Source organism: Eretmochelys imbricata, chromosome 6 (assembly GCF_965152235.1).
Source record: "Eretmochelys imbricata isolate rEreImb1 chromosome 6, rEreImb1.hap1, whole genome shotgun sequence".
NCBI lineage: Eukaryota > Metazoa > Chordata > Testudines > Cheloniidae > Eretmochelys > Eretmochelys imbricata.
The window spans coordinates 60,691,059-60,715,161 of record NC_135577.1 but is presented as its reverse complement, the minus strand read 5'-3'; the positions used below and the strand labels follow the sequence as shown (position 1 = coordinate 60,715,161).

Below are 24,103 nucleotides of genomic sequence, written 5' to 3'. Positions count from 1 at the left end.
AAACTCCTCCTTATTGTTCTTGACGCCGTTGGAACATAGATTTCTCAATGGGTCCCTTTGCTTCCCTTATCAATTTTCCACTATTTCTAGTTTCTTATTTATATTAATTAGTATTGACCCCTTTCTTCCATTTGTTATGTTTTTTTATAGCTACCTTCACTTCCCCTCTAAACCATGTCGTCTTTTTAACCAGTACAGCCTTTTTCCTTGATTGAGGGTTTTTAGGCATCTAGTAAAGTGAGTGTTCTTGAACAATTCCAAATCATCATTCATATTTTTCTGATTAAATTATTCCTCTCAGCTGATCTGGCTCATAATTGTTTTCAGCTTTGCGTAACTGCCCTTTTTGATGCACCAAGTATATATATTACTGGTTTGGACTTCATTCTGTTTGCACATTATAAATGTGATCAAGTCATGATTGCTTGTACTTAAGCTACCATTAAGCAACCCTGTGTTGACAATGTCCATACTGTGTCCAGTGACTGAGGGGAGGAGGTAGCGGACCTCAGCAGTCAGGAGTGTGGCTGCTGGTGTGGGCTGCAGGTACAATTTTTTATTTTCTATGTAGTGTGCTGCCCTTCTGGCTTCATACCCCTCTTGGGGAGTGCGGAAGGGGAAACTGCTTGCCCCTGGAGTCAGTTTTCCCAATTCTATCTGGTTCCTTCCATGCCTGGGGAAGGGGTGCCAAGCCAATTCCACCCAGACTGGGCTGATGAGGGAAGGTGCATTCTGCCTGTAGAGCCAGCTGAGCTCCCCAGTGAGACACTCAATACGGGGATGAAGCAGGAAGCAAAGACACTTCCTTTTCCCTCTGGCTTTTCTCTGAAGGGGCACCAGCTGCTGCAAACACTGCATGAGGGAAGCAGAGCTGAGGGGGAAATCTTCCCAAGAAGCAAATGCAGTCCTGGGACACAGCTGGGAATATTAAGCCAAACTGTTAGTCAGAAATCTGAAATCAAGTCTGGAATTTCCCTCAGTAAAGCCCCGCAGCTGAGGCACCTGGCTGAGCAGCTGGCCCCTGAAAGGCAAAAAAAATGGAGGGAACTTCAGGGACAAAGGCATTCCCCTACTGCCAATGACTGGCAGGTCAGGTTCAGGCTAAAGAGCCCCATGTGACCAACAATGAAGAGCAAGTCAAATCTGAGACATTATTTCAAATATAGGTTAAAATGATCTTTTTGACAACATATGACTCAGCCTGCAACTCCCAGTTGTGTAGACAGTCTGTGCCCCACAGAGCTCACAATCAAGATTATGACAAGATGTAACTGGTGGATGAGACAGACAAATGGGGAATTTGGAGAACGGGAGGACAAGGACACAGGAAAGTTAACAAGTTATCATACATTAAGCAGAGGTATCCACTCCCCACCTGACTAGGCAAGCAGTGAGCAGAGATCTCTGCTCTGCTTAATGTGTAACTAGTCAGCCTTACTGATACCTCACCCTTAGACACCACCACCCCAATGCATTTGTCTCTTCCACATGTTATTTCTGGTCATAATCTAGACTGTGAGCTCTTTAGACCAAGGGTCAATTTTTTTATACCACGACTGTACAACACCGAGCACTATGTGTCCCTGATTCATGATGCTTGCCTGCAATACAAATTAATGTCTCCAACTTTTCATTCAAACTAGGGGATTTAATCCCTTTCATTTCACTAGGGCCAGGTCTACACTAAAAAGATAAGTTGACCAAGCTATGTCGCTCAGGGGTGTGAAAAATCCACCCCCCTGAGCAACGTAGTGAAGCCAACCTAACCCCCGGTGTAGAAAGCACTAGGTCAACCAAAGAATTCTTCTGTCAACCTAGCTACTACCTCTCAGGGAGGTGGATTAACTATAGTGACAGAAGAATCCCTGTCATCGCTGTAGTGAGCGGCTACACTGAAGGGTTACTGCAACCATGCCGCTGTAGCAGTTTAAGTATAGACACTGAGAATAGAAACAAAAAGGCTCACATTTAGAATAAAAGACATTTCAGGGGATTGGAGGGGGAACTAGTGTTGGAGAGGTTAAAACCAAATCTGAAGACTTTCATCTCTAGGTCACCAGTTACAAACTGGCACAGGTTAGTAATGACTAAAAGCTGTTTCTATTGGATGGCCCCTGTTTGAAATAAGTTGTGGTCTCAGTCAGTTCCTAGTAGGACTGGTGTCCGCAACACAAAAAAAGCTACCACAACTGGCATTATTTTGCACACCCAGTAGAGAGGCCAAGGATTGGACAACTCATGGCAGCTCCCCTAGATATGATCCCTCCAGGTCAAAGATGAGAAACACTGACAGTAATGTGAGGAAGGTGACCTACCACTGCCCGTGCTATACCTGTTGTGGGATTAGAAGGACCTCCCTTCCTAACAGATGTCAGTCCAGAACCTCTTACCAGCACCTATGCATGGGAATAAATTAAAAACCACTTACAGAAACAAAGGAGGATTCAGGCAAGAGTCCAGCTGCCCCTCCCTCAAATAGAGTATGAATAATGTACAGGAGTACTGCAAACATCATAGCACATCAGTCTATCACCTTTCCCTACCACTGGAGCTGCAACATTACACTGAGGCAGGGCCAGGTGATGGGGGGGGGGGCAGGTGATGGGATATGCCCCCAAAACACATACAGAAGAGGCAGAGCTTGATATAAACATGTCAGAGAGAAACCTTACAGAGTATCTCCTAAAGAGAGATCACAGCCTGGCTCAATGGAAAACCCCCCCTCCCCAAGCATTCTCCATTCCTGAATCCTATCGCTGAAGACATAAGGAAACAGGTACCTTGCAGCTCGGCAACAAAATTGCACCAAGTGGGTGCAAAAAGCATCCCCACCCCCTTTTGACACCTTTCTCCCTCCACCTAAGCTGCCTCCCAACCGTACCCACACAGATAGGCCAAGATGGATCACAGTCACATGAAAAGTTTCAGAGTAGCAGCCGTGTTAGTCTGTATCTGCAAAAAGAACAGGAGTTCTTGTGGCACCTTAGAGACTAACAAATTTATAAGAGCATAAGTTTTCATGGGCTACAGCCCACTTCATCAGATACACAGAATGGAACATATAGTAAGCAGATATATATATACACATACAGAGAAGGTGGAAGTTGCCATACAAAGTGTAAGAGGCTAATTAATTAAGATGAGCTATTAGCAGGAGAAAAAAAAACTTTTGTCGTGATAATCAAGATGGCCCATTTAGACAGTTGACAAGAAGGTGTGAGGATACTTAACATAGGGAAATAGAAAAGTTCAGCTCATTTTTCATGCCAGAAGACAATATTCCTAGGGAACAGGCCAGAATAGCTTCCTCAGCCACACTGCCCAGCTGCACAAAGGGTCCACAGTCCACACCTATGCTCAAACAATATATCAGGGGTTTTTCTGAGTCAACTCAAATCTCCTTATGCCACTACAAACCCATCATAATGGCCACCCTAATGAGATTCATGAGAACAACATACTGTACAGCCAGCACGGGGTAGGCACAGCCTTGTAGAGCCAGAACAAGAAGGTGCCTGCAAATCCCAAGATTCCCCGGGACAGCATGAAAAGACAGCAGTTACCAGAAAGCTCCGTCCTGCAGTTCCTCCGTGGCCCAGGGACGCCAGCAACCCCGGGATTGGACGTGACCTGCTCAGTACGGGAATCACACAGGCCACAGGAGAGGGAGTGACCTGTTCGGCGCAGCGCAGTTGTGTCCCAGGGGCACAGGAATGCCAGGACTCAGGAGAGAGGACGACCGGGTGAGCACAGCCAGCCTTTAATATTTACTTCTTGGAGCTGCCGCTGAAGTTGCAGTGATGTAATGTGAGCAGCAGCCTCAGAGTCACATGCTTGAGCTTTCCCCAACTCCACCCCCACGGCGTTCCTCCCCCCTCTACCGTCCACATCCTGGCAGCATGGCCCGCTTGACAACACAAACAGAGAACCAGCTCCTCCCACCTGGCCTGCCGCCAGAAAAGCTGGGACCTAGTCGAACTCAGCCAGGGAACAGCAGCAAGAAAACCATTGCAGTTCCTGAGCCCGAGCTCTGGTCACCATATTTAGTTCCCCTGCAAACAGTTGGATCACCATCTCTGGAGATCAGGAGCTCAGCACTGAGCCCACTGCTCTCCTTATTGGCCTCTTCCTCTGAGCTATGGGGATAGTTAGGAAGCAGAGGGCATGCACTGTGTTTCACCTGGAAAATGTTACAGATGTATTTATTTTTACATTTGGGGAGTAGTTGATCTCCATTAAAGTAAAAGAGCAATAGCACCAGACACAGTGTGGACTGGCACAGGGAAAGCTTCTGTTCCCACCCAACTCTCTTGATGGACCCCATTCCTGACCATCAGCACCTCCTGCTATTCCAGATGTGCTCCCCACACATCTCTCCCGAACACCTTCAATCCTGGCCAGCAGCCCCCCTGCTATTCCAATCCAGGGCTAGGATTCCCTGCAGGTAGCTCTGCCCATCCCCTTTAGTGCTGCCCTGCAGCTCTCGCCGCCCCCCTCCCCCCCCTTGGCTATTCCAGGCTTGGCCTGGCCTGGCCTGCTGCTTCCTCAGTACACCAAGTAACAGGAACACAAAGAAATGTGATTTACTCACTTCTTGCTTCACCTTCATTCTTTGTCTCCAAGATTATCCTTTCCCTGACCTACTATAAGTCTATTTCAGAGTAACAGCCGTGTTAGTCTGTATTCGCAAAAAGAAAAGGAGTACTTGTGGCACCTTAGAGACGAACCAATTTATTTGAGCATGAGCTTTCGTGAGCTACAGCTCACTTCATCAGATGCATACCGTGGAAACTGCAGCAGACTTTATATATACACAGAGAATATGAAACAATACCTCCTCCCACCCCACTGTCCTGCTGGTAATAGCTTATCTAAAGTAATCATCAGGTTAGGCCATTTCCAGCACAAATCCAGGTTTTCTCACCCTCCACCCCCCCACACAAATTCACTCTCCTGCTGGTGATAGCCCATCCAAAGTGACAACTCTTTACACAATGTGCATGATAATGAAGTTAGGCCATTTCCTGCACAAATCCAGGTTCTCTCACTCCCTCACCCCCCTCCAAAAACCCACCCCCATACACACACAGACTCACTCTCCTGCTGGTAATAGCTCATCCAAACTGACCACTCTCCAAGTTTAAATCCAAGTTAAACCAGAACATCTGGGGGGGAGGGGGTAGGAAAAAACAAGAGGAAATAGGCTACCTTGCATAATGACTTAGCCACTCCCAGTCTCTATTTAAGCCTAATAAGTCTATTGTGTCTCTCCCTTTCATTATGTTCTGTCCCGTTCCTCTGCTGGGCTCTCCTCAGCTCTCTTCCCCTTCCTCACCTGGGTCTCTCATGTTCTCCCCATCCCTGAAATGAATGAGAAAAATTGATGAGCCAACCCTGTAGGAGGTAATGCAGGAAGCAGAAGAGGCTTCCTATCAGTTTACCTTCAAATGGATTTATTTTAAAAAAAGTTCAGATGAAAGTGGATCTCAGAGTTTGGCCAAATCCCGAATCAATTGGTCCTTAGTCTAAAAATATCTGCTGCCCTCAGAGTCCTTTTTAGACTAAGGAAGGAGAAGGAAGGAGGAAATGGGGCTGTAAGTTTAGAAACAGTCTGTAGGAAGATCTGATTAGTTAGAATAAAAGTGCTGGACACCTGTAGCCACTGCCATCACCTGAACCCCAAAGAAACAACAGCTCCTTTCTGATGGCATCAACAAAATCACCCTCCCGGCAAGCAGAGCATATCGCCAAGGCCTTGTCAATACAAGAAAGTTGCACAGGATTAAATGAATTTTAATTTTAGTTAAACTGGTACTACCCCTTGTGTGGACACTTATCTCAGTCTAAGAGTAACTTATTTCAGTTTAGTTTAACCAATTACTAATTGTCTTGAACCTAAATGAAATAAGCCAGGTTTAAACCAAAATAACAGCCTTTTGCACCAGTTTGATGAAATTGGTTTAACAAAAATCACTCCTTAAACTAGACTGATACAACTTGCTCAGACACACAAGTTTCAGAGTCATATTAACCAGAAATGGAAAGATCCCCTTAGGGGGACACAGTCCATTCTCCGCACCTTCCAAGACTAGGGTGGGATTGCTCACTAGTATATTATGGAGAGGCAGCAGCCTCTCCATAGTTCAGGCTACAATCAGTCCTGTTTTAGACAATCTATAATTTTAATGTGGAAAGTTGGTTTGGCTGGAAAATTGCTTGCTTCACCCAGAAGCCAAAGCAAATGCAAACAAACTGCATTAGAGTTACAGGTCGGTTTAAAAACAAAAACAACAAAAAAAAAAAACCCCAGATTTTAAATGTAGACTTTTGTCTAATGTTTCCTTGAATCCCAATATTGATCAATACAAATCACATCACAGTATAAATACTATTTTTCCACCAGTAATCAAAAACATATCTGACAAAGAAACATAAAAAGTATATGTACACAGCAACAACAGAGGTCTTGTCTGCAAAGAATTTTTAAGCAACTTTCCCACCATTGGCCTAGCACTAGTGAAATTAACAATACTAATATACAGATAATATCTACAGTACAATATTCCATATTAAAAACCTGCAGTAAAAATATTAACATTTTTTGACTAAACACTCTTCTTATGTGGCACCTCCATGACTGGAGGTTTGCAACCATGGTAACCCATTCTGTACAGTTCTCTACTAATCTCTTTGTGGATGAATAGTCCTTTTGATCCACCCATGATACCACATCATCCATCCACAATCTTCTTTTTCTGCCTTGTGTTCTTTTGCCATCAACTTTCCTTTCCAGTGCCTTTAAACATATATCACCCACTGAGCTTCTTAAAATGTGCTGTGCAAATCAAATCTATCTTTTCATAAGATCTCTAACTAGCAATTGTTGAGTTCTAATACTTTTTCATTGGTTTTAGCATTTAACCCAGGGTATTTTCAGAATTCTTCTATAACCCCATATCTGGGGGCACTGAAGCTTCTTTATTATCCATGTTTGCAGTCAGGTCTCAGCGCATGTTTATTGAGAAGTCTAACAGCTTAATTGAAGAGGCTGAGGTTCTGACTCTTGTATAACATTCTGTCTTCAAATTTTTTCTTAGTAATTGAAATGGTTATTATCAACAACATTTGTAAACAAGTGATTATAAATCCCTTCATCTTTCAGTTACTCAGCTTTCACTCTTTTGGCTGTTGCAATGTCATAATTTTACAAGTTCTCTAGCCAGTAAAGTATTCCAAGCTACACGAGAACAGACATTTTAATGTTAAAACCAAGCAACTTTTTTTAATCCAGTCCTTCTTTATAAATAATAACAAAGCGCACAATCCCAATTTTTTTTCAGTCACCTTTAGTAAGATTTAGATTTTCTAGATTTCTAGGAAATCTGTACGAGCTCAGCAAAAAAACAAAAAAAAAGTTTACTACACATGCTCAGTATAGTAAATCTAAATCAGTTTTCTGACACTGGTTGCTCCACTGTGAGGGTTCTGCCGTGTCAAATTTTAACTTATTAAAGAACTGTTAAAAAGTTACAAAAACAACAAGGAGTCCGGTAGCATCTTAAAGACTAACAGATTTATTTGGGCATAAGCTTTCGTGGGTAAAAAACCCACTTCTTCAGATGCATGGAGTGAAAATTACAGATACAGAAATAAATATATACTGGCACATGAAGAGAAGGGAGTTACATGACAAGTGGAGAACCAATGTTGAAGGCCAATTTAGTCAGGGTAGATGTAGTCCACTCCCAATAATTGATGAGGAGGTGTCAATACCAAGAGAAGGAAAATTGCTTTTGTAGTGAGCCAGCCACTCCCAGTCCCTATTCAAGCCAAACTGATAGTAAATAAATCTGTTAGTCTTTAAGGTGTCATCGGACTCCTCATTGTTTTTGTGGATACAGACTAACACAGCTACCTTCAAGGTGTCATAGGACTCCTCATTGTTTTTGTGGATACAGACTAACACAGCTAACTTCAGATACTTGTTAAAAAGTCAATTTTTTAAAATAATGGGAAATATATATTTTCTCACATGCACACATACTCTCTTGTTCTCAAAAACAACTGAATCATTTTTTGCTCAAATGAGACCATCCAGAGACCATCCCTGGGAATTTTAAGCCAAATTGTTGAATGCTTCAACAAGCTATGCACAAAGAATGGAATAGGGGATTGTCAGGCAACCTTCACCATAGACATCACTACAAATTCCATGTTACTAGAGTCAGTCCGATACACGCCTTAAATTCCTGCTTCCACTCTTGGAGCTAGGAGCATGTGGGATGCTAGCTCTCTAGGCTCAACGGACTGTAGTTTATTTGGCTGGAGTTCAGCCAGTAGTAGCTGCATTTTGTCCACTGGACTGGGGTAGCCATCAGAACTATCAGGCTGGTCTAGGATCCAATGCACAGCACATGCATGCTGGAAGCCTGGCACGCTTTTTAGACCTATTCTCTAGCTCAGTGAGCTTCTAGAGAGGTGGGGACAAGACCTTGGCACTGGCATGTGCACCAAGTCAGTTAAACACACGCCAACCCCGTCCATGCCAGTCCCAATGGACATTGGCTCCGGGGTGCATGCACACAACCTAACGACCAAGAGGAAGACAGTGGCGGCCTGGAATGGGCGACAGCCCCTGCCCTGACCAACAGACAAAAACACCCTCCCCCATCCCATGGCGCTTCTCCAACTCACTTCCGGTGTGCTGTTCCTTTTTCCCTTTACTGTCCCATTTCTATAGTGCTTCCGCCTCTACCAAGATGGCGGATCCCTCTTTCCTGTGTGTGGCGGAATGTGCACCGGGGCGGCTCCTGCGGCCGGCAACGCCGGGGTTCCGGGTGTCGGGCCGGACCGGGCTCAGGCCAGGCTCAGCAGCAGTGTCAGTGATAGGGTGGGGAGAGCGATGGCGGCTCCTCTCGCGCTGCTGCTGGGCATCAGCCTCGCGCTGGCACCGCCCCTGGCTCAAGCCCGGAGCCTGCGTTTCGTTACCCTGGTGAGGGGCGACAGCCGGGGAGCGCGGCCCAGATTGGGACCGCAGAGCCAGACCGCGCCCCGGGCGGGGCCGCTGGGCCGAGGTGGGGAGGCCGGGGGGCGCGGCGATGGGGGAGACGGGGTGGGACGGGGGGCGCCGCCGGGCGGATTTGGGGCGCTAGGCAATTCGAAGGTGTTTCCTCTTTCAGCTGTACCGCCACGGGGACCGCTCCCCAGTGAGGGCCTATCCTCGGGACCCCCATCAGGAGAGCGCGTGGCCCCAGGGATTTGGGCAGCTCACCCAGGTGGGTACCCCGGGGAACAGTATTACATTTGGAGTTGTACCTCAGAAGGTGTCTGCTTTCTCTCCCACAAGGAAGGGGATTTCTGCCATTTCCTAATAGTGGGTGGGAAGTGCCAGGGAACCCACCCTTTCCCCTTTGGAAGCCATTTTATGTGGCCTTTGACATCGGAGGTCTTTGCTGGGATTGGCCCAGGATAGCGGCAAATCCTGTTTTTGATGCGTGCAGGTTGGGATGCTGCAACAATGGGATCTGGGCCAGTCACTCCGGAAGCGTTACCATGGATTCCTGAACGCCTCATACAATAGGCAGGAGGTCAGTGCAACCTACCCCACTACCATTGGTCATCACCCCCTGTCCCTCTCCTGGGGTCACTTTATCTTCCTGTAAGGTGCAGCCTGGTGCTCAGGGTACCTGCACTGTCTTCAAGGCCCCTTATTGTTTCCCTTTGTCATGTTCATGATGCTGTGCCTTCACATAGTAGGATACAATATGACTATATTAAATAGCATCTTCTGTAGAAACTGTCTCTGAAATCACCTGGGTTACTGTGAATACCAAAGGAGTGCAGTCCCGTAAGAGTGTAGGGAGGGCAAGAAGGAATGATGGTTACATCTGGGGGTGACAAGATACTATGCAAGAGGAGGCCTGAAGCCACTGCCACCTAAACAAAGGAAAGTAGAAAGGGTAATAAAGAGACCTACAAAAGCACCCGTGACATCAGCTGGAATTTATCTGATTCCCTCCCTCTCTTGGGAAGGCATCACAGAGAGTGAGCTGCAGCCGGGTGTATCTCTTTCATGCCCTTCTTTTGAGAAGTTGAATCAGGAGGCCTCGGCAAGTTGTCTTATCTGATCAACAAGCAGTGGAACTCAGGCTCAAAAGGAAATTAACTCAGCCAAATAAATAAATAAATGCAGTTCCTCTGTCCAGCAGTCTTACTGCTTTTTGGTTCCCCACTCTAACACTACCATGCTTTTGCAGTAGAGCAGAGTGTTGGAGAACAAATATTCATGCACGATTTTCTAGAACCTTGGGTTACGAAGATGGTGCATCTGTCATCCTTAGCAGATTTTGCTTGGGTCTTCAAACATACCAACACCCCTCAGAAATTGTCAGTCAAAGTAAAGGTCTTTAGGAAGCAACTAAAGATCTAGTTTCCTTGGGAAGCATCCTGTTGCAACCTAGTTGAGTAAGACTGTGTCTGCTTTCTGGTTCTCTTCCATCATTGTTTCCTGCACTGTGGCAGAGACACCTGCCCTACTCTCAGCCCTTTATACTTTGTGGTAGATATCCCAGTCTTAAAGGGCTAGTAGGATTGAAGAAAAAGCTACTATTAGTATGCATAAACTCTCCCCATGAGATACCAGGACAAATTCAACCCAGGGATAAGCAGAAGCAACATCATTATCTGAAAGTTAGACACCTACTCTGAAATTGGTCCATGAATCTCAGTTGGAATATAGCACTGGGTACCACTGCCCCTGTATCAAGGAATGAAAGACTTGAGCCTATGGAAATTAAAGTAATAGTTTTAGCTGGTAGCTGATCCTCTCCATAGGACAGGGATGCAGCCTGTGTTTGCCTTGCCCAGTCCCAGGCAAGGCCAGTGACCAGCTCCAGGCACCATCTAATAAGTTTACACATACACACCATAATCTCTACCCAAACTATTCTTTTATTTCTATCAATAAAGCATTAAGGGTCTTGTCCCAAAGTAGCTGATTCTGTTTTCTTTGCAAGTTTGATGGTGCTACAGAAGTCTTTGCCCTAGTTTTTGAAAACTGGGTGGTTCTGATTAGCCATTTGGGAAGTTCACTTGTTCAAAGTATGGAGGCTTTCAGGAAGCATATACTATACATAGAGGTGACATTTGGGGTTTCTAAAGGAGGGGTGTGGGAAGTCCCCCAAAATACTTATTATTGTTCTTCTGACAGATTTGAGTCAGATGGAGCAGGAAGAAGAGTTTCAAGATGGAGGGAGTATTATCTTAGGACTCCTGTGTCCTATTGCTGATACAGACCCACAGCTGTGTCAGGCCTTTTAATATTAATGTGGTAGTAGATTGCCATCTGACTTCTTCTGGTCAAGTATCTGCTGCCTCATTTCCCCTTTTGGGGCTCTCCAATAAATGCAGAATCATGTGGTTCAAGTAACACTCCCTTCTTCTGGTCTAGCTTATTAACAATAGTTAACAGTTCAGTGTCAACTCAAATACAAATCTTCCAGCTCTCCTCGCAAGCTTTGAGGTTCCTTCCCACATTTCTCTCTCTCTCAAAGCTTTTCCCAGCTGAGGCTGCTGCTTCTCCTTTTTCCTGCAGCTGTCTGCCACCTGGCTAATGCCAAGAGCACCCTCCTACTTCCTGATCCTGGTATCCTCTCATCAAGCTCCCTCTTATAGGAAGCATCAGCTCCGGGTTGCTGTTGTGTGACTGTTGGTCATCACTTGATTCAGCCACAGGCTAGAGTCTTATAAAAGGGTGCTGGGACATGAGCATATGCCCAAAGATAAGCAACCTGAGACAGTGCTGTAGATTGCTCTTTCTTTATCCCATGTTAAGATACTGCTTAGGTGTTTCTTTAGAGCATACCTTGGAGTTCTTTCATCCTAGCTAATGGGGAAAGGTCTCTCTCTACCCATGCCTCATGTCAGATGGGTGGAAATATTCAGAGTAAAGGCAGTGAGTAAATCTTGTGTTTTCCAAGAATAAGTTTTGAGGATATCGTTTGTATGCAAGATGCTCTATAAAGCAAAACTATATCACCATTCACAAGACTCTTATTTTATCTGCTTCTTCTCTGATGTCCTGACTGCCTGGATATTTATCCCTTCATTCATAACCATTCATCTCATCTACTCCACCTATCACTGAAGCCTGCCCCACATACCTCTCTCCCCCCTCCAGTTGCTTCAGTAGACAAATGTCAAGGTATCAAACTTTCACTACTTTGACCCTCCTTGAATCTCTGCAATTGCTCTTGCTCTTCTTCTGTATTGTCAAGTTTTCCTCCTGCCGATGATAATGATCTTCTGCCCCCTTCCCTCCGAGGACCAAAAAGTGCTTCATAGACATTAATAAATGAAACCTCTGCCACATCCACTAGCCATGTCACTATTGTCATCATTTCGCAGATGAAAAAACAGGCCAGAGAGGGGCAGATTCTTGTCACAGGTTGCATAGCAAGTCAATGGCAGATCTGAGGACTGAACCAAGGAGTCCTACCTTCATTCCTGTGATATAACTACACTATATTTTCTCTTTTTACCTACCCCCATCTATATCTCTGGCCTTGTCTCCTACCTACTTGCTACTTATATTATTCTGCCTGAGCTACTCCTTCACTTGTATTCTATCTCCCATCTCCATGATGTATTCCATAGTGCCCCATATGCCTTAATAGCCTGCCCTTTTATATGCACTTCCTCTTTCCCCATCATGGTTTGTGAACTGCTTAAGCTGTAATGGCCTCAGCACACTCCATGTACTCTCTGCCATGCCTAAAACTTTTTGTCTTTGTGGTGCCTGTATTCTGAGTCCCTTGGTCAGAGTCCAGGTATCCCCACTCCTGTGTACAATAGTGATATTCACAGAACAGGCTCTCTGTGCCCCTGGCAGATTTTCATTCGCAGCACAGATTACGACCGGACACTGATGAGTGCAGAGGCCAATCTGGCAGGACTGTATCCCCCACAAGGACAACAGGTGTTCAACCCCAATGTTTCCTGGCAGCCAATCCCTGTACACTCTGTGCCTGACTCTGGGGAGAAGGTGAGTCATTCTCAAGGATAAATATTGGCAGCTCAGGCATGGTGTTCACCTTATCGCCAAGAGCCTCCCCCTCCAGTCCTGAGCTTACCCATTATCGCTCCTTAGCCTGGCCTTGCAGGGGATCCCCCTGCTTCTAGACCCACAATTCTCCTCATGTCCCTTGTTGATTTAGTTGTTAGATGCAGAGTCTCACCGGAAGGGAGACCCTTCCTCAGAGGGAGCTATTTAGACCCTGTTTCATCAGGACTGGGAGGTGGCTGTGGTGGGGAGGCAGTACAGTCGCTGCTGCTTGTCAGGATCTTCCCTGACCCAGCGTCTCCTTTTGTCTCTGCCCAGCTGCTGAAGTTTCCATTATCCCCTTGCCCGCGGTATGAGCAGCTACAGAATGAAACCCGGCAATCAGCAGAGTACATAAATAAAACCAGACAGAATTTGGTAAGTGAGAGTTTGTGTGAGAAAAGGTCTCCCTGAGCAGGAAGAAGATACCTTTATATGATTCTAGGTGTCAGGGAGGGGTGAAAGATCTCCGCTTTGCAGAGTTGTGTGGTGGAAGAGCAGAAGGTTTGAGTCTCTGCCTTGTCGCCTGCAGGGGTTCCTGGAGATGGTGGCAAATCAGACAGGGATCCAGGATGTGTCCCTGGAGTCTGTCTGGAGCATCTACGACACACTTTTTTGTGAGGTAAGTTAGTCTGGGAATCCCCACACAACAGCAGGGACCTGGGTCTTTGGCTCAGCAGAGTGGAATTAGGGATTCACTAGACTGGAGACAATTGCATTGGTGAGAAATGGATTTGCCTGTTGTACAGCAACCTTCCACTTCTCCCTCCACATAGTTAGCCCTAATCTTCAGATTTCGGAATAATAACTCTTCCCCCACTCCAGAGGCACAATTTAGGAAATCTATCCCCTCCAGCACCATAGATCCTCTAGCTGCATGTTTCAGATGTCATGCTAGAACTGAAACTTAATTCTCCTGTGGCATTCTATCTCCTGAGAAAGGGGTGGTTGTCCCAAAATCTTTACTATTCTTTGGTTTTAATTAGTTAAATCCGGAGTGAGATTTTTTTCAAGATGGAGGGAATGTTAATCTAGTTATTTGAGGAAGGAAGAGCGAGTCAAGACTCCAGGATACAATTACTGACGCTCCCCTAGCTCACAGTTAATTTGAGCCAGTCACTTTCCTGCTTGGTGCCTCAGTTTCCCTATCTATAAAAGGGAATAATACATTCCTACAATCTAGAGAACTGTTAGGTTTTATTCCTTATTGTTTGTAAAATGTATTGAGCTCCTCTGACACAGGAAGGCCCTAAAGAAGAGCAAAGTGGTGTCATTTTAGTAATTCCCAAACAAAAACTACATTAAAATGGAGTTAAGGCTGAAAGCACATATCAGTAATATAGAGTAAACATCAATGTTCCCTCTAATTTTTTCCATCCATGTGCGGATTGAATTTTGGTATGTGTACCAATATCGAGATAATGTGCAGATATGCGCCACCAGTACAAACAAAAAACGTAGATATATGTTTTTTAAAAGTTCATAGATATGGAAGAAAGAATATTAAAACAAGGGATAATTAACAAGATGCACTGCTAGGGCTGCAGAGAGGCGGCTGCTGGGGAAAGTCACGTCTCTCCCCGGCTGCCGCACACAGCCCAGCTGGGGCTGGGAGTCCTGGGATACCCCAAACTTGGTTTCCCCACCCCCACCTGACCCCTGCCCACCTCACCTTCCACATCCTCTCTCGAGAGTCCAGGAGGCACCTAATTAGTGGAGCCACGTTTGCACAGCTCCACTAATTAGGTGCACGGTCCTTCATTCCCTTGTGTGCAGCCACACAGGCCTGCACCTTAGAGGGAACTGTGGTAAACATTATAGTCGTGTTGTAATTATCCCAAGACAAGCATTACAAACCCAAGAAATTTAGAATTGAGGTAAAATGAAATCCAAACAGTTAGAACACTCCATAACCTTAACTCTGCACTGTAGTGACACCTTGCAGTAACAATACAATTACAATTCATGCCTCTTTTAAATCCCAAATGAGATTAAACTCATTTTTAAGACAGAATTTTTTTTTCTTCATAATATCACTACAGGGCAGTTATTTTCTTGGCCATATTTGCTAAGGGCAGTCTGTGGTCTGAGTCCCATTGAACCAAATGGGAGATGGGAGCCATTTTGAAAGAGGGCAATTCTTTGTTTCGCTGAAGAACATTCTCCAGCCTCTTCTGAAAGTGAAACTTCCAGTTTTGAAGAATAACAGGAAAAGTGATTATTAATTCTAAACATTTCTTTTCCAAACCTACTCCTTGCACTAGGTCTATGGGGGGGGAGGGATAGCTCAGTGGTTTGAACATTGGCCTGCTAAACCCAGGGTTATGAGTTCAATCCTTGAGGGGGCCATTTGGGATCTGGGGCAAAAATTGGGGATTGGTCCTGCTTTGAGCAGGAGTTTGGACTAGATGACCTCCTGAGGTCCCTTTCAACCCTGATATTCTATGATTTTATTCCAAATTCAGATCTTTGCCAATTTTTGTGAAGATGGACGATGCCTGAACTGAGATCATTGGGGACAAAAACGGTCTGACATAGAATTACATTTCTTAGGACTCATTTTTTAAATTACTTTTAAACCGTAAACTAATAGATTACTTTCAAATGTTCAGAAAATCCATTTAGAACTAGAGTAGGGCCTCGTTTACACACAGACTTGTCCTGGTTTAACCAAATACCTGAGTATTCATCCAGTGCAAGTTTGTGTAGACAAGGCCTGGGAGCTCTAATTTTGGGGAGGATATCCTCTATTTTTCACACATACAAAGTTGTCTAGTCTCTGCTTTGAGAGCAAAACTCAGCTCTGTTAAGTATGGAGCCATGATTGACCCCACCATATGTAAGTAGAATCAGTGCTTGAATACTGCTCGTTAAAGTTAAAACCTTCCTAAGGGTTTGTCTACACAGGAAAATTATTCCAGAATAAGGTGAGGTATGAATTTAAAGTGGAATAGCTATTCCAGAATAACTCCTTGTGTAGACACCTTTAATCCAGAAAGTGGATTAAGTTTATTTAGAAAAAGGTACTCTTACTCCAGAATGAGAATGCCAGCACATAGATTTATTCAGAAATAGCTATTCCAGAATAACTATTCTTGAATAACTCCATGTGTAGAGAAGCCCTTAGACTTCCAAATCCCTGGGGGTCCAAATACTGTAATTACCAAAAATGTCATTCTAAACCTTCCCTTGCCAGCACAGTAATTGATTTTGTGACTGGGCTGAATTTCACCCTTGTTCATTAACTAGAAGGGTCTGCCCCTCCCAGACTCAAATATGTTTGCAGAGATTCCTTCTGGAAAGTTTGTTGCATTTCTTTGGCTTATGCCATCCTGTTTTTCCTTTGGGCATGGCATCTGAAAAGCCCTGTAGACGCTGGTAGCGGGAGGAACAAGCACTGCCTGATTTCCAAATACTTTCTTAGCATCACAGAATCCACTATCTTTCCTTGTAGGAATCTTGATTTAAGCAGATCCTGCTAGTGAAATAGAAACTCCCCTGGAAGAAAGATCAGGGAGTCCCTTTCCCATTCCCCCTCTTGGTCCTGCTCAAAGTCCTTGTGTAGCAGGGTCCAAGGCCCTGTTCATTAACTGTCTGCTTAGACTTCTCACAGACTTACAGGGCTGAGAACTCAAAGAACAGCTCATTGGTTAGCACAGGGATCTCAAATTCGAATCACCAGGAGAGCTACATGACGACTAGTACATTGGCCCAAGGGCCGCATCACTGACACCCCCGCTACCCCGCCTCTTCCCACCCCTTCCCCAAATCCCCGCCCCTGCCCTGCCTCTTCTCCGCCTCCTCCCCTGAGCACACAGCTCCCCGCTCCTCCCCCCTCCCTCCTGGAAAGCGCTAAGCGCTGCCAAATAGCTGTTTGGCAGCGGGAAGCACCTGGAGGTAGGCAGAGGAGTGGGGACACGGCGTGCTGGGGGGAGGGGAGCTTGGTGGCCTACAGGAAATAACTCCGGGGCAGCAGGGCGCAGGGAGCTTGGTGGGCCGCAGGAAATAACCCCGTGGGCCACGTGTTTGAGAACCCTGGGTTAGTAGAAGGTGAGTGGGCAGGCTCTGAGAAGGGAGAACTTTATCCCCATGGCACACAGGACAGCGCTGTACCCCAGGAAAGGAAGTTCTGCTTACTCAGAGAAGTGGTGGTGCTCACACCCTTACAAATAATGCTCTGGGGAATAGACCTTGCTGAGTGAAACTGGCATTTCCGCTGCTGAGGCAGTAGATTTACTCCACCAGCTCAAACCAACAAATAACTCCAAGCAAAACCAGAACTTCCTAGTTGTGCTCTTGGTAAATGAATGCAAAACAAACTACCCAGGTTACTGACAGGTGCCTGATCTGAATCATGTAGAATGGCCCAGAGGGTGCTTGTCCTAGTCTCCCATGGAGTCTGATGGGACATGGCCTGAAAGATTGGGCCAAAAGAAATCTGATGAGGTTCAACAAGGACAAGTGCAGAGTCCATGCACCGCTACAGGCTGGGGACCGACTGGCTAAGCAGCAGTTCTGCAGAAAAGGAGTGGACGAGAAGCTGGATATGAGTCACCAGTGTGCCCTTGTTGCCATAAAGGCGAACAGCATATTGGGCTGCATTAGTAGGAGCACTGCCAGCAGATCGAGGGAAGTGATTATTCCCCTCTATTTGGCACTGGTGAGGCCACACCTGCAGTATTGCGTCCAGTTTTGGTCCCCCCCACTACAGAACGGATGTGGACAAATTGGAGAGAGTCCAGCGGAGGGCAACGAAAATGATTAGGGGGCTGGGGCACATGACTTATGAGGAGAGGCTGAGGGAACTAGGGTTATTTAGTCTGCAGAAGAGAAGAATGAGGGGGGATTTGATAGCAGCCTTCAACTACCTGAAGAGGGGTTCCAAAGAGGATGGAGCTAGGCTGTTCTCAGTGGTGGCAGATGACAGAACAAGGAGCGATTGTCTCAAGTTGCAGTGGGGGAGGGCTAGGTTGGATATTAGGAAACACTATTTCACTGGGAGGGTGTGAAGCACTGGAATGGGTTACCTAGGGAGGTGGTGGAATCTCCATCCTTAGAGGTTTTTAAGGCCTAGCTTGACAAAGCCTTGGCTGGAGTGATTTAGTTGGTGTTGGCCCTGCTTTGAGCAGGGGATTGGACTAGATGACCTCCTGAGGTCTCTTCCAACCCTAATATTCTATGATTCTGTGCCCCAAAAGTTGTGACCTTTCTGAGATTGTCGCTGCTTTCACTGTAATTCAGCCATTCCTCTGAGTACACTGGCTGTCTGCAAAGCAGACTCCTTTCCTGACTCCCCTTGTTCAGAGCATGGTTATTGAGGTTTCCATCTGAGCTGCATCTCAATAAGACAATTACAGAGTGCTAGTCTTCTGCTCTCTTCCTCAGTGCACAAGTGCCTGTGCTTATGATGACTTCTCCTGTATAGATGTGCTCTGCCTATAGCAATAGCTTTGTCTGAGTCTTCTTCCTGCTCTTTTGTCTTATGTTTTGATTTCTGGCTATGTGGTCTCAGTGCAGCAGAATCATCTTCACACAAAGCGGATGCCCCAGGATTATTGTCTCTGCAATTTGAGCTAACATCACACTCTGGCTGTGTTTTCAGAGAAATGTAGTTCCTAGTTTTTATTCTTACTATTCTTCATGCTTCTTATGTTGAAATGGCAGAATGTCTTACAAATGTAGTTCTGCAGATGGGGGTGAGAGAGGAGACTGAGCCCAGATGAGGAAGGGAGTCATCCATGGTAACACAGTGAGCCCATGGCAGAATCTGGACTAGATCCCAGGTCTCCTGACTCTGAGCCCTGTGACCTACCCTCTGCCCACACCGTCTCCCTTTGAATGAGTTCTCCTTTTTTCTTTTCAGCAAACACATAGGCTGCTACTGCCGCCATGGGTGACCCCGGATGTCATGACTCAGTTGAAGCAACTAAAAGACTTTGGCTTTGAATTCCTGTTTGGGATCCACCAGCAGATGGAGAAAGCTCGTCTGCAGGGTGGTGAGTGGGGAAGGGATGGCATCTCAGGTAAGAGATTCTGTCCTTTGGGATCTGCCCAGCTATTCTCTTTCCGCAGGGGTCCTGCTGGCTCAGATAAGGAAAAACATGACCTCAGCAGCAAATGCGTCTGCACCCCAGCATCTGAAATTACTCGCCTACTCAGCAGTAAGTCTGCATCTGGGAGCTGCCATCCCACCACCTGCCATGGGGTTTGGGCCCTGGTGGGGGCTCTGCCATCCTTCCATCCTCCAGTGCAGTCCCTATATCCAGAATATGTCTCTACCCATTGCAGCATATTCTCTACAGCACCTGGCATCATCCCTTCTGCATCCAAAGAAGTGAATTCCCAGTCTAAAAATCCAGCATGTGGCTGACTCAGCAAGAGCAGGAGGACAGACTTGGGGTCACTGCCCCTTCTGATAGATGGGTTGTGCTACCCTGATGTGGTGTTTCAGCCAGTGATAGATGATAGAATGATAGATGCAGATAATCATATCCCTCTCTAGCAACCTGCTGAGTTAGACTGTCCAGCATCACTCCCAGAACTGCCGTAGAATGGGATCCCTTGGGGTGTCTCTACACTGCAAAAAAACACCCATGACTGGCCTGGGTCAGCTGACGCAGGCTTGCAGGGCTTGGGCTGTGGAGCTATGAAATTGCAGACATCTAGGTTCTCAGAGCCCTGGCTCCAGCCCAAGCCCAGATGTCTACACTATAATTTTATAGCCCCATGAGCCCAAGTCAGCTGATGCAGGCCAGCTATGGGTGTTCTATTGTAATGTAGATGTACCTTCAGGGACTTGACCCCTAGACTGACAGAGCTCCCAACTCGCGCGCTCTCTCTCTCCCCCACTCGCTCGGCACAGTCACAAATTACCTTACCAGGGCCCCTGCTCTGCTTTCTCTGTTCCTCTAGTGCAGCGTTTCTCAAATAGGGGTCTGCAAGCCCTGTGGAAAAACTCCTCCCCATTCTTCCCAGGCATGCCTCCAGCACACTGGGGAACAGGCTTACCTGTCCTGGCTCCCCCCGTCACTTCTGGGAGCCCCAGGCATGTCCCTGCAGCCCCTGGGATTGGTATTAGGGGGTCTCCACACGCTTCCCCCACGCCAAGTGCAGACTCCACAGCTCCCATTGGCTGGGAACTGCAGCCAATGGGAGCTGTGGGGGTGGTATCTGTGGGTAGGGGCAACGTGCGGAGATCCCGTAGCCCCTCTGCCTAGGAGCCGCAGCCAGAGGGATGTTCTGGTTGCTTTCGGGAGTTGCCTGAGGTAAGCACGGCCCTCTGCCCCAGCCCAGAGCCCGCATCCACTCCTGCACCCAAACCCCCTGCTAGAGTTCACACCTCACAACCCTTCCCACACCTCAACCGCCTGTCCTAGCCCAGAACCAGAGCCCGCACCCCATCCTGTCCCAGCCTGGTGAAAGTGAGTGAGGGTTGGGGAGAGTGAGCGATGGGGGGAGGTGTGGATGGAGTGAGCAGTGGTGGGGCAGGGGCATGGCCCCAGGGAAGGGGTGGTGCAAGGAGGCTTGGGGGGTTCCCAAAAATTTTTAAATCAAAATGGGGGTCCTCGGGTTGCTAAAGTTTGAGAACCCCTGCTCTAGTGAATTCCCATAATCTATTTTCCCTTCTCTGGCATGGTCCTGGGTTTCTTCAATTAGCTGTCTCTTGCCCAGCACAGTCCTTGGTTCCCTGCTGAGCTCTCCTTTTGTGGATGTGGTCCTAAGCATTCTGTCCTTCTCCTGAAGAGTGATTCACATTCTCTCCCTCTTCCTTAGCATGACACAACACTTGTGGCACTGCAGATGGCTCTGAATGTCTACAATGGGAGACAAGCACCATATGCCTCATGTCACATATTTGAGCTGTACCAAGATGATGACAGGTGAGGGCTACAGTAAGGGCATCTGCTGTGGCTTTGCCTCATGGGTTAAACATGTCGGCAGAACTCCAGCCTCAGGGCAGAGCCTCTTGCCCTTGCTCCCAAGGGGAAAACAACAGAAGGAAGATCTTAATACAGAACAATGGGAAAGGGCTAGCTCCCAGAGCTGCATGCTAAGTGGGTGATAGGAAGAGATAGCTACAGGATGGCTGAAGAGGGTGATGGTCCTAGGCAGGAGGAAGATGGGAGAAGGAATATGTAATTTGTAATTACAAGGAATATGTAATTTGTGTCTTTGTTTTGTCCCCAGTAACTTTTCTGTGGAGATGTTTTTCCACAACGAGAGTGGGAGGGAGCCTTTTCCACTGACGCTGCCTGGCTGTGCCCAGCGCTGCCCCTTGCTGGATTTCCTGCGGCTCACTGACCCCATCATTCCCCAGGACTGGGCGCGCGAATGCCAGGTAGCAAGCAATGTTCAGGACACAGGTGAGTGCTGGCTGGGCTGGGCATTAGTGAGAGACAGCGATGATTGAATGTTACCACACTGTATGCTCACTTTCTCCCTTGCAGAACTGATTGTGGCTCTGGCTGTCTGTGGATCCATCCTCTTCCTCCTCATTATCCTCCTCCTGACCGTCGTTTTCCGCATACAGTCCCAGCCACCTGGTTACCGGCATGTTTCCAACGAGGGAGAAGAGCAGCCATGACAATTGCTCTGACCCCTCCCCAGGGAGCAAGAGGGAGCAGTGCTGCTCCTGGGAGTGGTTGGGTTGTCCTTCAGTAACTGAACATTCTTTTTCACAGAAGCTGGACTCTGATGTGACCAGCCTCTGGCTGCTCTTTAGATGAGACATGACATTTGGGGTTGAAATCCCAGGGCATCTGGAGCAGGATGGTCTAACTGCATGGAAGCAGTGGATCGCCCCCTTGAATCCAGTGTACTGTGTGGAATGCCTATTTTTAATACATGACAAAGCTGGGGCTCCCCTTCCACCTGGTGCAGCCAGCTGCTCTTCAGGAATAATCTTTCCCCTTTTAATGGTTGTAATTCTAACACTTATTTTAGCAGCAACAAAGAGAACTGAGAATGTCTCCCAGGAGCTGCCATCACCTGCTCAGTTGGTAATGGCCTTGTTCACTAAGGTCAGAATGATTTGATTTCAGTGTGATTCCCAATCTGCTTTGAGCACTTTGGCTTGGGCCATTGGGCTGATTACAGTGTGAAGGCTAGACCTGGACCAGAGACCGTAACTCACACCTGCTGGGTAGGGGCTGAATCCTCATCTGCTTTCCAAGAAGATGGAGCTTCTGGAGATCACTGGCTGGTTACAGATGAGGTTGTGGGGTCCCTTGTCTCTGCTACTTAATTGCTGCTGGCACCTGGTTACTCCCCCTCAATTCTGTTCTGAGAGGAAAAACTGGCCTTAAGTTAGGGTAGGATTGTAAACCTGCCATTGGACCCAGGATTCAGCGCAGGGGTAATTTGGAGAAGTTCCAGGTATCAATGGACTTTGCCACATGGATTATCCCATCTGATACCCAATTCCTGATCCTTCAGTGGTATCATGCACCTAGGCTGTTGTGCAATGCTGTACAAAGGAAAAAGCACTGTGCCTGCTCCCTGAGCTTTAATTGCATTCATAATCCTAATTTGCAGAGCTACAATCGGTGGGTGTGGTTATGAAATTTTGGATCTCTCTCTAAAGTAACAGCCTTTTGTTTTGACCTCCCCCAGCTGTGAATGCCACAGGCTGCCTGTAGCTACAGCCCTGTACCACACCATTGGTGCAGATGTTGACTGTGGGCCAAACAAATGTGCATGGCAGGCAGAAAATTTTACACTGCAATTAAAGACCATGTAACAGAACTGTTTACTCTAAAACTGGGACAAGTGCCAACCTTGCTAGTTTTTTTCCCCCATCCCCCACATTGGTGTCATTTAAAAAACAAATACTCAGCTTAATAGGTGGGGCGGGGCATGCAAGTGACCTTGCGTCACTATGCACCTGTCAGGGTGAATCACCTGAATCTTCTAGATGAGTTACTAAAGGTGACTCTTTCCTTAGGACCACTGCGTGGAGGTTGCAAGGATCTCCTTGCAGACTACAGCTGGTATTGAGAAAATTAATGGCTAGCAGTCATCATCTTCTGCCCTCCACTTTCTCCACTACTGTTTCTGGTGAAGAGTGAAGTGCAGCAGACACCAGAGGCTCTGGCTCCTTATAGGGTGATGCTGCACATTCACTTCCCAGTTTTAGTTCCTTTTCTGGTCCAGTTCCCTTCCTAGCAGTGGAGGCTACTAGCAGGCTTCCTTTTCTTTCCCTCCACTTCACCATGGGGAATTTTACAGTCTGCTACCAGCATGGGAACTCTAATGCAGCAGAACCAGCCTGCTGCTCTCAGCAACTGCCTCACCTGTTTCTCACTTGGAGATACAACTTAGTTCTCCTGAAGGGCAAAACACAGTCACAAAGAACAAGCAGCTGCTCCTGAGAACAGGACTGGAGGAGAAAGGTGCAAGGAAGTGCCTTCACAGAGGCCTGTGTAGCAGAGGAAGGGGCTATTTTTAAAGGCAGCAGATTTTGCACACATGGAGGAAAGGCTTCTATAGTGATTTAGACTTTGACTGAATGAATTTCTGTAATTCTGTTCCATTACCTCTTGCCTTTTTTTTCATTAAAATCAAATTGAGACTGGGCTCCTGCTACTCCTTCTGCTATGTGGGCTCATAGAGGCCTAGGCCTGTTAGGCTCTGCATTTAATATGGGAGCTATTGCAACATTCACCTTTTCACAAGACAAAAATGGAGCAGGAAGGGCAACAAGAAAAGAGGGAGAAATCCTAATATGCACAACCACACCCAAAGCAGGGGAAGAGCAAAGGTCATTTCCATGTGTTTTATGCTTCTCTTCATATTATTTTTGTCTCCTGCTACCTTGCAAAAAGCAGATACTTCAGTTTGTAAGTGAATTCATCTAATTTCACAAGAGCCCTTTCTAGCAGCAACATTAGCACATATACCCCCCAGCAGTCTGTCAACTCCTGCTGGGGTGGGCTTAAGAGCCCCTCACAACAAGCCATTCATCAAACCCCCTGAGGTGGCCACTCTCCCAAGGAAGAAAGCCTG

General features: G+C 46.7%; 2 protein-coding genes across 4 annotated transcripts in view; one reads left to right on the top strand and one right to left on the bottom strand.

Moving 5' to 3' along the window:
* The window catches only part of NR1H3 (nuclear receptor subfamily 1 group H member 3), a 58,878-nt gene extending 55,068 nt beyond the window's left edge, over nucleotides 1-3,810 (bottom strand). For all 3 annotated transcript variants that reach the window (XM_077818656.1, XM_077818658.1, XM_077818657.1), the window contains exon 1: nucleotides 3,564-3,810. The gene's annotated coding sequence lies outside the window, so the exon portion shown is untranslated. The remainder of the gene's footprint in view (nucleotides 1-3,563) is intronic.
* A 4,981-nt stretch (nucleotides 3,811-8,791) lies between these two features.
* ACP2 (acid phosphatase 2, lysosomal) lies at nucleotides 8,792-23,674 on the top strand. The gene is made up of 11 exons (XM_077818654.1): nucleotides 8,792-8,992; nucleotides 9,180-9,275; nucleotides 9,501-9,587; nucleotides 12,890-13,042; nucleotides 13,379-13,477; nucleotides 13,632-13,721; nucleotides 18,963-19,095; nucleotides 19,172-19,260; nucleotides 20,873-20,979; nucleotides 21,287-21,462; nucleotides 21,547-23,674. The coding sequence occupies exons 1-11, from the start codon at nucleotides 8,792-8,794 to the stop codon at nucleotides 21,681-21,683; spliced, it is 1,368 nt and encodes a 455-aa protein (XP_077674780.1). The 3' UTR covers nucleotides 21,684-23,674.
* Nucleotides 23,675-24,103: the final 429 nt, after the last annotated feature.

Coding starts and splice junctions, on each gene's coding strand:
- ACP2 (XM_077818654.1), top strand. CDS start 8,792: ATGTGCACCGGGGCGGCTCCTGCGGCCGGCAACGCCGGGGTTCCGGGT. Junction 13,478..13,631: donor ATAAAACCAGACAGAATTTG/GTAAGTGAGAGT, acceptor TGTCGCCTGCAG/GGGTTCCTGGAGATGGTGGC. Junction 20,980..21,286: donor CTGTACCAAGATGATGACAG/GTGAGGGCTACA, acceptor TTTTGTCCCCAG/TAACTTTTCTGTGGAGATGT.